Consider the following 14,195-nt stretch of genomic DNA (forward strand, 5'->3'; position numbering starts at 1 on the left):
CAACAAAGTTTACCAAAGGATCATGAATAGAGAAGTCAACTTCTGCCATGTGCTGCATGCGGTACATTACTCAGACCACAATGACAAAAATAGGTCACAAATACTCCGGAATCGCAGCTAAAGTGACATATCAAGGTCATCAAATGTTAATAATTCAAAAAAGAACATACAATAAACCTTTACAGCACACTTGGACTTGACTTTTTCGAAAACTGATATTATTTAGCTGCTTTTCAGGTGGTGCAAATCACCAGTTACTGTATAACAGAAAATCTATCAAGACATAAAATGAGACTAAATCTGAGGAATCTTAAATTTGAATATTATCTTTGCAGTCAGGCTTTAAAATCCTTTAAAGCTTATGGCAACAAACAGTGACTACAACACCTGGAACAAATTCATATTAGAACAACTTATAGAACCTATGAAGTCCATTGGTGATACAACTATGCCCATTGGGCCATCTTTCTCTACATTTCCATTGTCCTACCTGTATTTGGACAAACCATTGTCACCGATACCTTATTGGCTTAAAAGAGTAAAGAAAATAATGATGACCCACCAAACTAAGGCAAAAAAGATATTACTGAGGTATCAGCTTCACTTAATATTTAAAATGTTCAATAATTATTTTCCCAAAGTTTCTCACTGAGTCAAGTGGGGAATTAATGCTAGCTGTTTTAATAGAGCTGTGTTTATCAAGTGTCATTGAAGTAAAAAAGATTTTTGCATTACTTCTGGGTATAAAGTCAATAGTGCCACTGAACTAATAACTATCAGTTTTCATCATTCTGCATTTAGATCCTACTGTGATAGACCTTGTACTGTCACAATGTAATGCATACATTCAGAGACTGTTTTCACATTTACTAGTAAACAGAGTAAGTACCTAGAAACATTAAAAGTTGATAGAAACAGGAAAAAAATACAAAACGCAAACATCATGACATGTTTCAACAACCACTAGTGAATTCCCCCTAATACAGACAAGATTTAATGGTGAATTCTCAAAGAATCAAATTAATTAAGGCTAACCGTGGCGACCAATCCATGCTTTGAAAGATATGGCTACAGGCTTTGTGCACATGTTGTAACCTTCAGTCTATGTACATGGTACATACATGTGCAGTATACACTGCGTTGATAAGAACTTGCATGACAGGGTCGTACAACAAAAAATGGACCAGTTCAAGTCACACATAAACCAACTGCAGTGCATTGAATTTATTAACTCTCTACTATGTACTAGACCAGTTCATTGCAATGGTTCATACTGGGTAATGTAATATCAAAAGACAACTTGCCATACCGTAATGGTGATTACAAAATGTTCAACAATGAGACAGGGCTTGCTACTACTCTCACAGACCAAATACAAGGTCAAAAACAGTTCAGGCCGATACATGGAAATCTAACCTGAAGGAAACAAACTCAATGCAAAGTTTTTGTGATGTCGAACAGTCAACAGCACTATCATATGTAGATTGATTTTATCAATCATATTTAGTTTGGACCTAAAGGCCATTAAAACCTAAGATATCTACCCATAGAATAAAACTATACTGTCTTCATTTCTTTTGAAACAAGCACTTTGTCAAGCATTTCAAGTATAAACTTTGCAAATGCAGGATTTCAGGATACTTTGGTGACTCTACTAATTAAAATATCTTTTCCACTAAAGTTTATTTTTCATTCATTACAGTTTACTATTTGCCAACTTCACCAAAATAACACAATTACCACACTAGTACCTCACAATCGTATTGACGTACAGGCATACAATCACACCTTAACTTACACTGCACAGATGTAAAGTGTCACTTGACAGCAAATGTATACAGTGAAACTTATTGAGAGAAGAACAGATCTGCCCTGAAGTCCAGCAGGATTCAATATGAGTACTACAGTACCTAAACTAGAATTGCACTAGATTCAGATAAGATTAGAAAGTGTGAAACATAATTGTGATAGCATTATTTTCAAATAAGTACATATATAAATGATTATTCATTGTTTATATGTAAGCATAACGAACTGGTATTGGTTCTGAATTTAGATAATGATGTCATGAAATCGCCTTGACGTTAATTTATTTTACCCTTCACTTCAATTTGGACGAAGAAAATGACTTTCGAATTACTCAAGAACATTCTTTTACAGACTTGAATGAAGTTGCCCTTTCTGTGTGGTTATGTGTTTTTACTAGAAAAGATTAATGATAGGTACATGTACCTCAACTACTATGAGTTAGTCTCCCTCTTCAATAATATTTTAATTTGAAATTTCTTTTTTTACCATTACACGGTACCTAACCCAATGGAATTTTGCAGCAGACAGTCTTAGTACTTACTGGGAAAAGTGAAATGCATTATTTATGAATAAATAAATAAACCAAATAATGAACAAATAAAACTAAACAGGGAGATATGGAAGTCAGAAATAACTTTTGGTAGCACTAAACACTCACAATTTCACAATTCTTTCAATTTCTTGAATGTACGTAACTACTACACTTTGCACAATTCACTGGTATAGTACTATACATAACCAAAGGAAACGTGATCTATTGTTGTTGAAAACACTCATCATTGCAACAAGTATGACTGGATCTTCATTATTTTGCTTCAAGTGACTAACACACTGTCCTCTAATAAGCTGCAGTTGCTTCATTGGTAGAAAAGAAATCCTTTTGAAAGAGCAGTTTAACTGAAATGTTAGCCTAATCTTGCAATGATCTTGCTAGTTAAATTACATGCTCACTGCATTGTGGGTATACAATTACTACATTAGCAGAACAGATGACTTACCTAACCATACTTTCAACTCCTTTCTTCCACGATTCTGTTTTCGTTTGGACTCTGGTTGGGCTTTGCACTTTGCTGTTGTCTTCCATGGCCTGTCTTTATGCTTAGTTGCCAATAACATTCATCGGATTTGTTAAGCAAGATGGGACAGTATCAGTTGTCCGCGGTGCAGAAGTTCAATGTTGTGAGCTACTGCCTTCGCATGGTTCGGGTTTTTAAAAAGTTTGCTGTCAGGTAAGCGATCGAGCGGTTTCGCTGGGTCTCTGTGATTACTGGTCGTTCAGTTTGCACTTCATGTCTACAAGAAGAGGCAGTATCTGTTAGCTGCATTGATCATCCACGGCGTGATCGCTGGCCTCAAGGTAAGCGGCACTGTGCTGGGTCAACTCTGACACCTTGCAGCACCATGCATGCCCTGGTGCTATCGCTTCGCGAGCCAGTTATGGCACACACAGCCTGGGATATCCCAGGATCCATAGACCACATGTGAAAGACTCCCCAACTAATTTGTTATGGGATGACAAGAAAATAAATGTTTGAATTAAATCATTAAAAAGTTCGATTTCCGGGAAGTTTCGATGAGTAAAAATGCATCAGATATACATCCTTTACTTCATGCTGTCTTTCTTCGAAACAATAAATAAATTTCAATTTTTTTAATAATCATTTCTCGATACAGCATTAACAACTCTTGAGAAATCTAGGGAACCTGATTATTGCGCGTGCGCATTTTTGACTTCCGGGAACTCGTCGGGTCACCAGTGTATGCTGAGTCTTCCGTCTCATGTGATTTGAAAGACATTAACGTTGAAGAAATTGGGAAATTTTAATAGTAACACCATGGAGGATAAAGCACTTGATGATTTCTTTGCCAAAAAGGACAAAAAGAAAAAGAGCAAAGCTAAATTCACAACCACAGACGAGATTGCCAAGAAGTTACAGGATGGTGGTCAGCAGCCGGTGAGGAAAAAGAAGGAAAAGGAAAAATCTAGTACGTTGACATCGACATCTCAACCAGCTGCTTCCTCAGAAACAGAGCAGACACAAGAAGAACGTGAACGCCCTCAAGTTGTAGAGGTAAGATTGATTATGAAAGGCCATAATTCTAATAGTTACTACAGGATTATATTCACTGTCATTAGGGGTTGCGCAAAACTGTTGTACCCGATCGTTTCACATAGGACCACGTGTGGCATGTGTAGTCACGGTGTGTGGTGACTGACATGTCTGGAGTTTCCGAGATTTGAAATGGCCATGGTTCATGGCGTTAAGTGATTTCCTGTATTCGCAATCAAATAGCAACGTCACTGTACCTAAAATCTACTTCATTTATGCACAATATGCATCGATACCCTAAAAACAAGACTGTGGTCAGCTTGAAGCCCTTTCGGGTCAAAGGTCGTAGTGGGCCCTCACCTTATGAAAGTAAAATGGACAACACTATGCAACGGAAGATAGTATTGCTTCACCTAAAATGGCCCCTGTCGTAAAACCTATGCAGCATTCATATGGAAATTTGTTGAGCATATCTATATGACATATCTCTTAATTGTTTATGTGCATTTTTTCTATTTTACCCTCAGTATAATGTCTCTACCACCATTTTATGTTACTAATTGTTAGCTATTGTAGACTGTCAGTAAGATTGGAGTGCAACTTTATGAATACAAAATTTATTCATTTTAATAGATGTAAACCTCTCCAACAGTATGAAAGTTAAAATATCCTCATTTCATATCCAATGGAGAGCATGATTGTAGTTAAGTTAGGATTACGCTGTTGAGTGAACATGTATAGTACCATAAAGTTTGATCTAATTATCAATCTACTGTACCAATATAGGATACAGTGTTACTTTGATTGCATGTGACTGCTGGAGTGATACCATGTCTTTAAAATGCAGTAAAAAGTGTGTAAATGTGGTATCATAGAAAAAATCTTGCCATATTATAACAAGTGTGAAAGAGACAGACACAATTTCTACTGCAATTGTAACCCTTTCTCGCCTAGTGATGTTTTTAATATTTGCAATAAATTTATTTGTTCTGATATGTGATGTTTTCAACTTTGACTTTAAAACAGGGAACAGTATTCAGTATAAATGATTAATCAGTCATCAATGATACTTGATATAAAGATTTGACCGTCTTGCTGGCTTTTTAATCCTCATTTGTCAAGTTTATTTCTCATTCAAATGATACTATTGTATTGTAACAAGTATACCCCCATGCAATATATGCTTTAGTTACAATTGTTATAAACATGGTAATACTTAATTTCACTGTGAATGGTATGATGTATTATTAGGGTATAGGGATTAAGTTTTAAATCATCACACTCATTTTTAGCTCCCATAGCCATATGTATATATGCAATGGAAGCTATTCGTATAGGCTAGGGAACTGTCTGTATGTCTGTCCGTCAACATCAAAAACTCCAAAACCGCTGCACATTTCATCTTGATATTTGGTGTGTACATGGATGATGGGCTGTAGATGAGATTTTGTTCAAATGAAGTTGTCATTGCCAAAAATATGCAAATTAAGTGAAAAAAATGTAAAAACAGTCAAAATTGAAAAACTCAATAACCACTGAGCAGATTACATGAAAAATTTGCATGTAAGTACTTTGGGCTGACCTAAAATGATTGTGCACATCTTGGGTCAGTATCTTGGACTTGCTATTTTTCATGAGTTTTTTGTAATTTTCTCCCATTTTTGGTCAAAAATCTTCTTCTCTGAAACCACAAGTCTCTATGGATGTGAAACTTGGTCAGTATCTTGGACTTGCTATTTTTCATGAGTTTTTTTGTAATTTTCTCCCATTTTTGGTCAAAAAATCTTCTTCTCTGAAACCACAAGTCCAATTGATGTGAAACTTGGTATGGAAGTGCATAGGAGTGACCTTTCCCAAATTTGGGCAAATCGTGGTGAAATTGCATATTGCATTTTTGAGCTATATCTCTTTCACACATGTTCAAATATCTGACCAGAGAACAAACACTAAATAGTCCAGGATGGGAGCTACAGTGTCATTGACACTATTTTTATCAAAATTGTGATGTGATTTGCTTTTACAGAAAAAAGATGAAGAGGAATGGAAAGAATATGATGAACCAGAAGAAAAAGATTACAGCGGACTTCGAATACAAGCGCTACAAATTGGGTAAGACTCCTAGTATGCTGATCCTTGTCACATCTCACTGAAAACTCACAAAAAATATTGAAGTAAATTCATCAGGCCCTTTTTCTTGAAACAAATACTCAAATTATGAATTATCTGGCGTACAATTTTAAGGGTTATCACATGAAGCTTGGTTGGTATTGCGTCTTATTCTTGTGATTTGTCCGCAATTTGACTCATTGCGGGCGACTCAGTATGTAACCTAATTCTGTATCACTGACACGAACACGGAATACCAACGTGACTCTCTGAGTCACAGCATGAACATTTGACATGTGTACCTTCTAATGGCTATGAAAGATGTCAAATGCAATACATACAAATTTTCAATGCATTTTGTTTGTTTGTTTTCAGTAAGACTATGCTAACTTGAACGTAAGTGCAATGGCCAAAAGCTGAAAGCTAACATCAAATTTTGACTATAATTATTAATTAAATTTCAGAGTGTCACAACTTCGGTTTGCTCAGCGTTTTATGTATATTAACATACCAATGTGACAACATGTACACCTGGCTGCAAGTAGTTCTCATCATAGTGAAAATATGATTCATATTTTAACATGTCAAAATATTGGTTTATATCAATATAAAATACTCTCTAACAATGGGAGAATGGCAATACAGGTATTGCATTTATGATAATTTCCGGTAATATTTCATGATATTGAAAAATTGTTATGTACAAGTAGAAAGACTTACAACTGAAATATGCTAACATGTTTTTTAAACAATAGAAAGTAACCATTGCCTCCAAATGCAGAGATTATGTTGAAGTTATTACATAATAGTTATTTTCTATGTTACAAAAGATATGATAATCATATGTAATCTTACATCAGCTACTGGTACAGCTAATTTTATAAATTCATCTATGAAACTCAATCAATAGACTGATTAAAATGAGCTGTAAAGATTGTTTACTTTCTTTTTGCTGTATTAGGTTGGTAGGAAAACAGAATAGCAAATGCAAAAGGCAGACAATATGTAGACTGAGATTCCTTCATTTTATTTTCGTCAGTGTAGAATGTTTTTCTCAATTTCTTTTGAGCACAATGCATTAAATATGTAAAATGTTATTTCATCAAGCACATAAATTGACATACAGTGTGCACAATGCATGGGACTGTTACGATACAGTAACAGGTACAGATTGAATAGAATCTAATTTATTGTGTTTGCCCAGTGATATGTTATTATAACATCTGATTCTTAAAAATATTGCGTTTGGAATAGAAATTGTAAATATAGAAGCAAAACAAATGTTCTTATGGTCTGCTAATCAAGAATATTTATGATTTTTCCTTCCATAGTGCTGGTGCAGAGCAGGATGAAGATGCAGCAGAACCAGAAGAATACGATGAAGAAGGAGAATTGATTGTAAAACCAAAAGACACAGCTACTGGACCTTGGAAAATGGTTGAAGCTACATCAGCTCCAGCACCAGCTACACCAACAGGTAATATGTGTAATGATGTCTTGATTTCTCATTGTTAAGTAAGACACAGCAAGATGTCACGATTGAACTAGGAAATTGTACGGTTTTCATATTCATAAATTAGTACCATCAGTGCGACAGGTAATTATGAAATCTTTCATTTGGAATATTTTATAAAAGTGTAACATACAATGTTGTCATAAGAATTGTCTGTTGGTATACCCAGTCAGTGTATTTGAATTCTTGGCAAGTAGCAATAACAGTAATAACCAATCATGTGACAAGACAGCAAAAATAGTACAGCTGTAACCAAGACAATCACCACTTCCACAAATCACAATAAAAAACTAGACTTGCCATCATCAGTGTGCTCTCTAAGCCAATATGACTTGCCATGATGCAACAAAATGCCTGTGACGCCAGCAAATTTTTTATTTGTAAAAATATAGGGCGGACACAAAAAATTTTCCACAATTTGGCAAATTCATGCAAAGTTTTCAGAAAGATAGTTTGTTAGAGGGCACACTGGCCATCATACCATACAATCCATTTGTCATGACCATTTTCTACAAATGTTCAGATGTAGGTGTTTTTGTACACCCATACACTCATAGATAAATGCTAGCCTCTCTAGTCATAACTCAACCAATTGTATAATTATTGACATGCTGTCTTTCCCATCAGAAACAGCCCCAGAACCTGCAGTCAGTAAACCCAGTGGTGTATACAGGCCACCAGGTGCAAGATTAGCAGCAAGTCAACCAATGCCACTACCAAGGAGGGGAGTAAAGGCTAAAGCACCAGATCTTCAAAGTGAACAACAATTTCCAACATTACTGGCTAGTCTAGAAAAACAACCAAGGTAAAAAATGAAAACATTATAAATCCTTAACATCAATACACAGATGTGCAGGATTTGCTGATTCAGGAGACAATGAGAATATTCAAAACTGAGTTTTATTTTCACAATGTGTAACAATAACCTACTGATGACATCTAATCTCCTGACCTAGGTGAACAATAAAGGCTGTGAACATCCATGAATTTATTCTATAATATGTACTCTCTAAATTTAAAAACAGGCACATTTTACATCCTGTACAACCCAAACACTGAAGTTAACCACTCCCTAGTATTGTCATTGGAAGAATTTTACAGCATGTATGTCTGTCTTGTAACAACAAAATATCTATTGCTTTCTTTTCTTTTACTTACTTCCAGTGATACTTCTGATAAATACTTTGAAAGAGTTACAAGAGGAGGTAGAGCAACAGACAATATTCCTGGAAGCCAAGGCCCTAAACTGGATTTAGAAAACAAATATGCAGCTCTTAGTAAACACTGAGACAGGGATATCTCGGAACTTGAACATTAATGTGATGATCACCAAAACAAGGAACTGAAGAAACAATTCTTGTGGAATTAAAAACTGGAAGAGATGTGTTGTTGAACTTTGATTTGACTACAAGTGGTAAACAGAGAGTGAGATAATCTGCACTAGATGATTTGAATTGACCAGCTTATCCAGCAGATTGACATCATCCATCACAACATATAGCAGTGTAATTTGTGCAGTCCATATCATAACAGTTGTCTTTTCTTTGTTGTATGTTCACCCCTTTCTGCGGAATAGAATAGTCCTAGACAAAGATTGTTGCTATTACTAATTCCTGTGTAAGGTAGGGTTGAACAACAACAGTAGATTTACTATCTGAAAAGACACCGATACTTCCACAGAATAACTTGTATTTTTTTCCGTATTTGCCTTTTATAGTTAACAGTGAATAGTATACATATAGATGTCTGTTGCTCCGGCTAACTCATACAATCTTCATAATCCTGGCTGAGAAATGTAATACTGCTTGTACAGCAGTACATGCATTTGTATTAAAAATATACAACCACTTTTATTTGCAATTTCCCAATTAGAATTAATTAAGAAAACAGTGATCTATTAGTGCAAGATGCAAGGTATAATGATATTCAAATATGCAGATTACATTAATGAGCATTGTTTCGGTATTAAATTCTATGCTAATGACCCTTAATCAATGTGGAATATTCATGTACCTCGGATCTTGCATTGTATAGAAAACAGTGATCTCAGATTTTCTCCAGCTATTGGTAATAAATGTAATTATATTCAAAGATAGTATCAAAGAAGCATATGACAGCTGGTGTCATATTCTCTACGTGGCATTATAGATTTATCACTGTTTCATATATGAAAATATTTCATAAATTGATATTGAGACTGTCATGTTGGATAAATAGTGACAAAAGGCAACTATACATATATGTCCAAACTCAGTTTTCAAATGCCTCAAAATCTCTTTGAAATGAAGATGCATTTTATTTAAAGGTTGCTAATACAGTATATGATACCAGTATGATCAGCTCAAAAACCTTATCAAGGTTCTGACTTTCATCCAATCATAGGTGTTTTGTTTCAGCTGTGGTGACAGCGTATTTGTTTTCAAGGACACCTAGAATGAAGATTAGAAGACGGATAAAAATGTGAACAACCAACATTGCTGGGTACCTGTGCCACTGTAAGGTTGATATTTTATGCATGTTCTTCACCTACATGCTAAAGTGATATAAATATCTTGGGATAATTTCTAGATAGAGCATTCACAATATTACAGAGGCGATGGTGCATGATGATTTCAAGTAAATAATATCAAATGAATAGCAGCAATTAACTGGTTACATGCAAGAGTACAATGCTACAGATATAGTTACCCAGTGGAACATTCATTTCATTCTGTCATTCTGCATTGGAAATAGCGAGCAGATATGTAGTGACTTTGCTGGTATGAATATAATGTTTACCCACTTCAACCTGTAAAAGGTCTTGCAAATATTCCTAGACTTTGAAGGGCATCCAGTTTGATTTCATTTTTCTTTCCTTTGTTCCCTTTCTTGTTGCAGTAGGCACTTATTATCAAAAGATAGAACGTATGTGTTCAACATATTTAAATTTATTAGATTGAGGCCAGCATACGTGTGTAAAGGTTTTGGTACAATACAGGGGATCAGTTTTGGGAAGTGGGCCAATGTTTAACCTTCGTATCCCATCCCTACACATCCCACCTACCCTTTTGAAATCAATAGAATGGCCAAAGTCTGCAGGTGATAAGGCTTTATCAAAGAGGCAGTAATATACAGTAGCACACAGCTACCTGACAAATTCAAGAATTTGAGGACATACCTCCAACAAGGGCATATTTATTTTTGCTATCAAACCTTCAACTTTTCATGGCAAATAGGTTTGTTGCCACTTGAACCAACCAATCAAATTTAGCCTTCCATAATTAGCAACTTCAACAAATCAGTCGGACCCATCCTTCTAGAACTGCTCAGGTGATACAAAATTCAAGAGCAAATTGCACCATAAAAGTGCATATCGTGATAACAAAAAGGAGAGAGTCAGAATTTTTATTAGTTTATGAACACATTTTATTTACAAATATTAACTATGAAATATAGCTTTATGGAATCCTTCTCCTCATCAGAGTTTTACTATCATTGTTAGATAACGAGGGAACCCTGTTCAATATTTTGAACATATCAATATAGAATGAGACGTTGTCAATTACAGTGTATACTGAGATAAAGATTTGTTATGGCCACAATTCCATCTGTAAGAGTTCCTAAGCCAAAACAACAAACTTTGCAGTTAAAGAACAAGAAAATGCTACCAGAAAACCATTTGTTACAAAGCAGATCTTTCTGAAAAGCCAATGAGTACTACAAGCATCAGTAGTTAGAGAAAATTGAGTCTGCAAGATCCATTCTTAACATTGTCAAAGTGGAAGCTTTTCTTCAAGTTTAAATTGTGGTAAAAATGCATATCAAAGATTTCTTCAGAACAGAGGTCAGAATCTGTATGTTGATAGCAGCAATATTTTGTATGGATATTAGAAATTCCATTGTCATCATTCCACATTTGGACCTATGAAACATCGGGTTTGTTCGCGTACAATAACCTATTGCAAAGAAAATACTCCCATAATGCACTGGTGCTGGCCAGATATTGTCCATTCTGTGGTAATCCTATTGTAATTTGCAATTACAAATTAATACAACCAAAGCTTGCCCTGATGTTTTGTACATTCTCACTTATACAGATTCTCACTTCTGATTGGTCAAACAGAGTTTCCCTTGGTATATTTTGAACATGTTGCTGATTTGCTGTCAGTGGACCTCTGTATGAATTCCATTTTCTCAGTAATAGAGACTTAACTTGTAGTTCCTGGTATATCACCTCCTTGAGTGAGGCTTTATCAAGTCAGTAGGGTTCATACAATTTTCCACTAACGTCACAGGACATTTCCAAACATGAGTAATGTAACATTTCATGTACCTTGTTTGAAGGCATCTACCCACTGGGGGAAATGTTTAGTCCCAATTTGTATAACAGTGAGTTGGATATACCAAGCCAATAGATAGGTTTGGGGTGGGAGGTTGTGAATACGTGAATGGAACTCACAATAACAGTGAGTTGGATATACCAAGCTGATAGAGAGGTTGGGGGTGGGGGGTTGTGAAATACGTGAATGGAACTCACAATGGAGTGGATACAAACTTTAAACACTGAAGTCATTCTGAACAAAATCACTGTGTAGAGTGTTTGTGTTTTCACTTTGCCATGGCTGTGTGAATTTTTTGCTTAAGACAAAAAAGGAATTCCTGCAGACATCTATGATTATTCTTCCTGTATTATTCTCTCTGTGTACATTCTACATTCTTAACAGAACATCATGAGCTAAATGGGAGATATAAATAGTGGCTTTGATTACAAAGAAATAAACTTTCAGAGAAAAAAAACTGACATGTCTCGGAATCAAGTTTCTTTTGTGTTTACAAATGGTAAAATCTTTTGAACATCAAATTGGTCAATTTCAGGGATTCTGTTGGTCCCATATTTTGTTTTTCAGACTTTGGTTATAAAGAAATCTCTAATTCTTCATGTAAAGACTGATGCAAATTAAACACTGCTTGATCTAACATATTCTGTGATACCACCAGAACATAAGCAGGATGATTATCATGTAGGACAATATGCTTAACTGTACCTCATTAACTGTATCTAATTTGTCAAGGAACAAAGAGTTTGTGTACATGCAGGATGTGTGTTGTGTGAAATTCATAATTGTTGCGGTAAAAGTTACATTTGTTGAAAACCAAATAGTTGTATTTATTATTCATCTCCAGATAGGCATGATACATGTACTTGTGATGAGTAAAATTTTACTGTAACTCATATCAGATAGAGTACAACCTCAGGAAAACCACAATCAATACCCACTGTAGTTGTATTCTAGGGGCCACGGGAATGTGAGGGAAGTGTTATTGGCAGCGCCCTCTACAGGCGGCCCCAAAAATACATTGAGCACAGATCTCTTTTGCTGCCAGTACACTGAATTGGAAATAAAGCTTTCATTCTTAGAACATATCATTTACATTATACTTCAAGAAAAAGCACTGATTGCATAAAAGTCATGCACCACATGGAAACTGAAAAAGGCAACTGAACTGAAGTGAACTTAAAAGAAGCCTGGCTGAAAATAGAAGTTACCAAAAGTTACCTAACAGTCAATTTCCCATCCCCCAAGAATGAAAAGTGAGTGTTAGATTAGAAGTGTGCCCATATGTAAATTACAAGTTAAAACCAAACTTTTCTATCAGGCTGTTCAAGTGGTTTATTACCTTTGTCTCCATAGCGACAGGACCTGATGTCTTTTCCATGACAACTTTCACACTGGTTACAACAATAAATGGTAACTAACTAAAGACATTTCATAAGAGAATTGTGTTCCAATCAGTCACTGAATTCTTAGTTCTGACATTTAAAAAATAACTTTGAATGAACATGTATAGATATCAGATTGGGTTACTGTATTAACCTATCAATTCGACCAACTGAAGGAATTTTTTGAAGGGTATGTCATTCGGTCGAATTAATAGGGATTGAGAAAGTCCAAGTTTCCGTCGGTGGTCGATTTGATAGGGGCAAAATAAAATTATGTTTTGAGAAAAAAATAGGGTGGTCGAATTAAAAGGGTGGTCGAATTGATAGGGTTTTTACGGTATCGATTGACCATGTTATCAATACAATGGTAATGTGCATAATTGTACCGTGTTAGAATCAATTGATAAAAACTTCACTTGAACAATTCTACAACATAGCTCTTCATGTCACATCTGCATGACGTGTTCCATTCTTTCGTTCCAACATGCAGTCTTTCACGGCATACTTTCATTACGGCTTTTTTCAAACACTAAGAAAATAAGTTTTATTATTATGGTCATAACATGATCAGTCTCTGACACTCCGCAGGATATGTTTGAATCGTCAAGTTGTGAACTAATACCTTAATGATGGAATGCAGAGCAGCTGAATATGCAAAATCTCAATGTCAAATACCAAATTTTATGGTACAAGTTATATGATGGATTGAAATCTGTCTCCAAAATTGTTACACATGATTCTCAATACAAGATTTCTGTAAGTTTCAGAATTGACGTACATCACAGATTGATCATTTATTCTCAGAACTAAAACCTCACTATCTTTTTACTACTTCACTTTTTTGGTAACGATTACATCAGAAACCCTATCCCATTTTCAACTCGTCATGGAAAAATTAATTCCATACAGAGAAAAATCATCTCATTAACATGCATATGTACGTGTCTCACAATTGTGGTCAGAAAATTTCTCAAACATTCCTGTAACATTCTGGCACTCTGTCTAGGAAAAGATG

The 14,195-nt window shown here is 35.2% G+C and overlaps 2 protein-coding genes across 2 annotated transcripts in view; one reads left to right on the top strand and one right to left on the bottom strand.

Moving 5' to 3' along the window:
• Window positions 1-3,267, bottom strand: part of LOC139117530 (DNA-binding protein RFX7-like) — a 47,857-nt gene extending 44,590 nt beyond the window's left edge. The window contains exon 1 of the mRNA XM_070680732.1: window positions 2,808-3,267. Coding sequence (XP_070536833.1) covers window positions 2,808-2,893 — 86 coding nt within the window. The 5' untranslated portion in view covers window positions 2,894-3,267. The remainder of the gene's footprint in view (window positions 1-2,807) is intronic.
• A 250-nt stretch (window positions 3,268-3,517) lies between these two features.
• Window positions 3,518-9,328, top strand: LOC139117531 (protein CDV3 homolog). The gene is made up of 5 exons (XM_070680733.1): window positions 3,518-3,881; window positions 5,884-5,969; window positions 7,298-7,443; window positions 8,107-8,284; window positions 8,644-9,328. The coding sequence occupies exons 1-5, from the start codon at window positions 3,645-3,647 to the stop codon at window positions 8,765-8,767; spliced, it is 771 nt and encodes a 256-aa protein (XP_070536834.1). The 5' UTR covers window positions 3,518-3,644; the 3' UTR covers window positions 8,768-9,328.
• Window positions 9,329-14,195: the final 4,867 nt, after the last annotated feature.

Source organism: Ptychodera flava, chromosome 18, assembly GCF_041260155.1.
Source record: "Ptychodera flava strain L36383 chromosome 18, AS_Pfla_20210202, whole genome shotgun sequence".
Classification (NCBI taxonomy): domain Eukaryota; kingdom Metazoa; phylum Hemichordata; class Enteropneusta; family Ptychoderidae; genus Ptychodera; species Ptychodera flava.

Bases quoted from the DNA above. Each gene is read 5' to 3' on its own strand.
- LOC139117531 (XM_070680733.1), top strand. From the start codon at position 3,645: ATGGAGGATAAAGCACTTGATGATTTCTTTGCCAAAAAGGACAAAAAG. The intron at 5,970-7,297 runs GTAAGACTCCTA...TTCCTTCCATAG, and splicing joins ATACAAGCGCTACAAATTGG to TGCTGGTGCAGAGCAGGATG. The intron at 8,285-8,643 runs GTAAAAAATGAA...ACTTACTTCCAG, and splicing joins AGTCTAGAAAAACAACCAAG to TGATACTTCTGATAAATACT.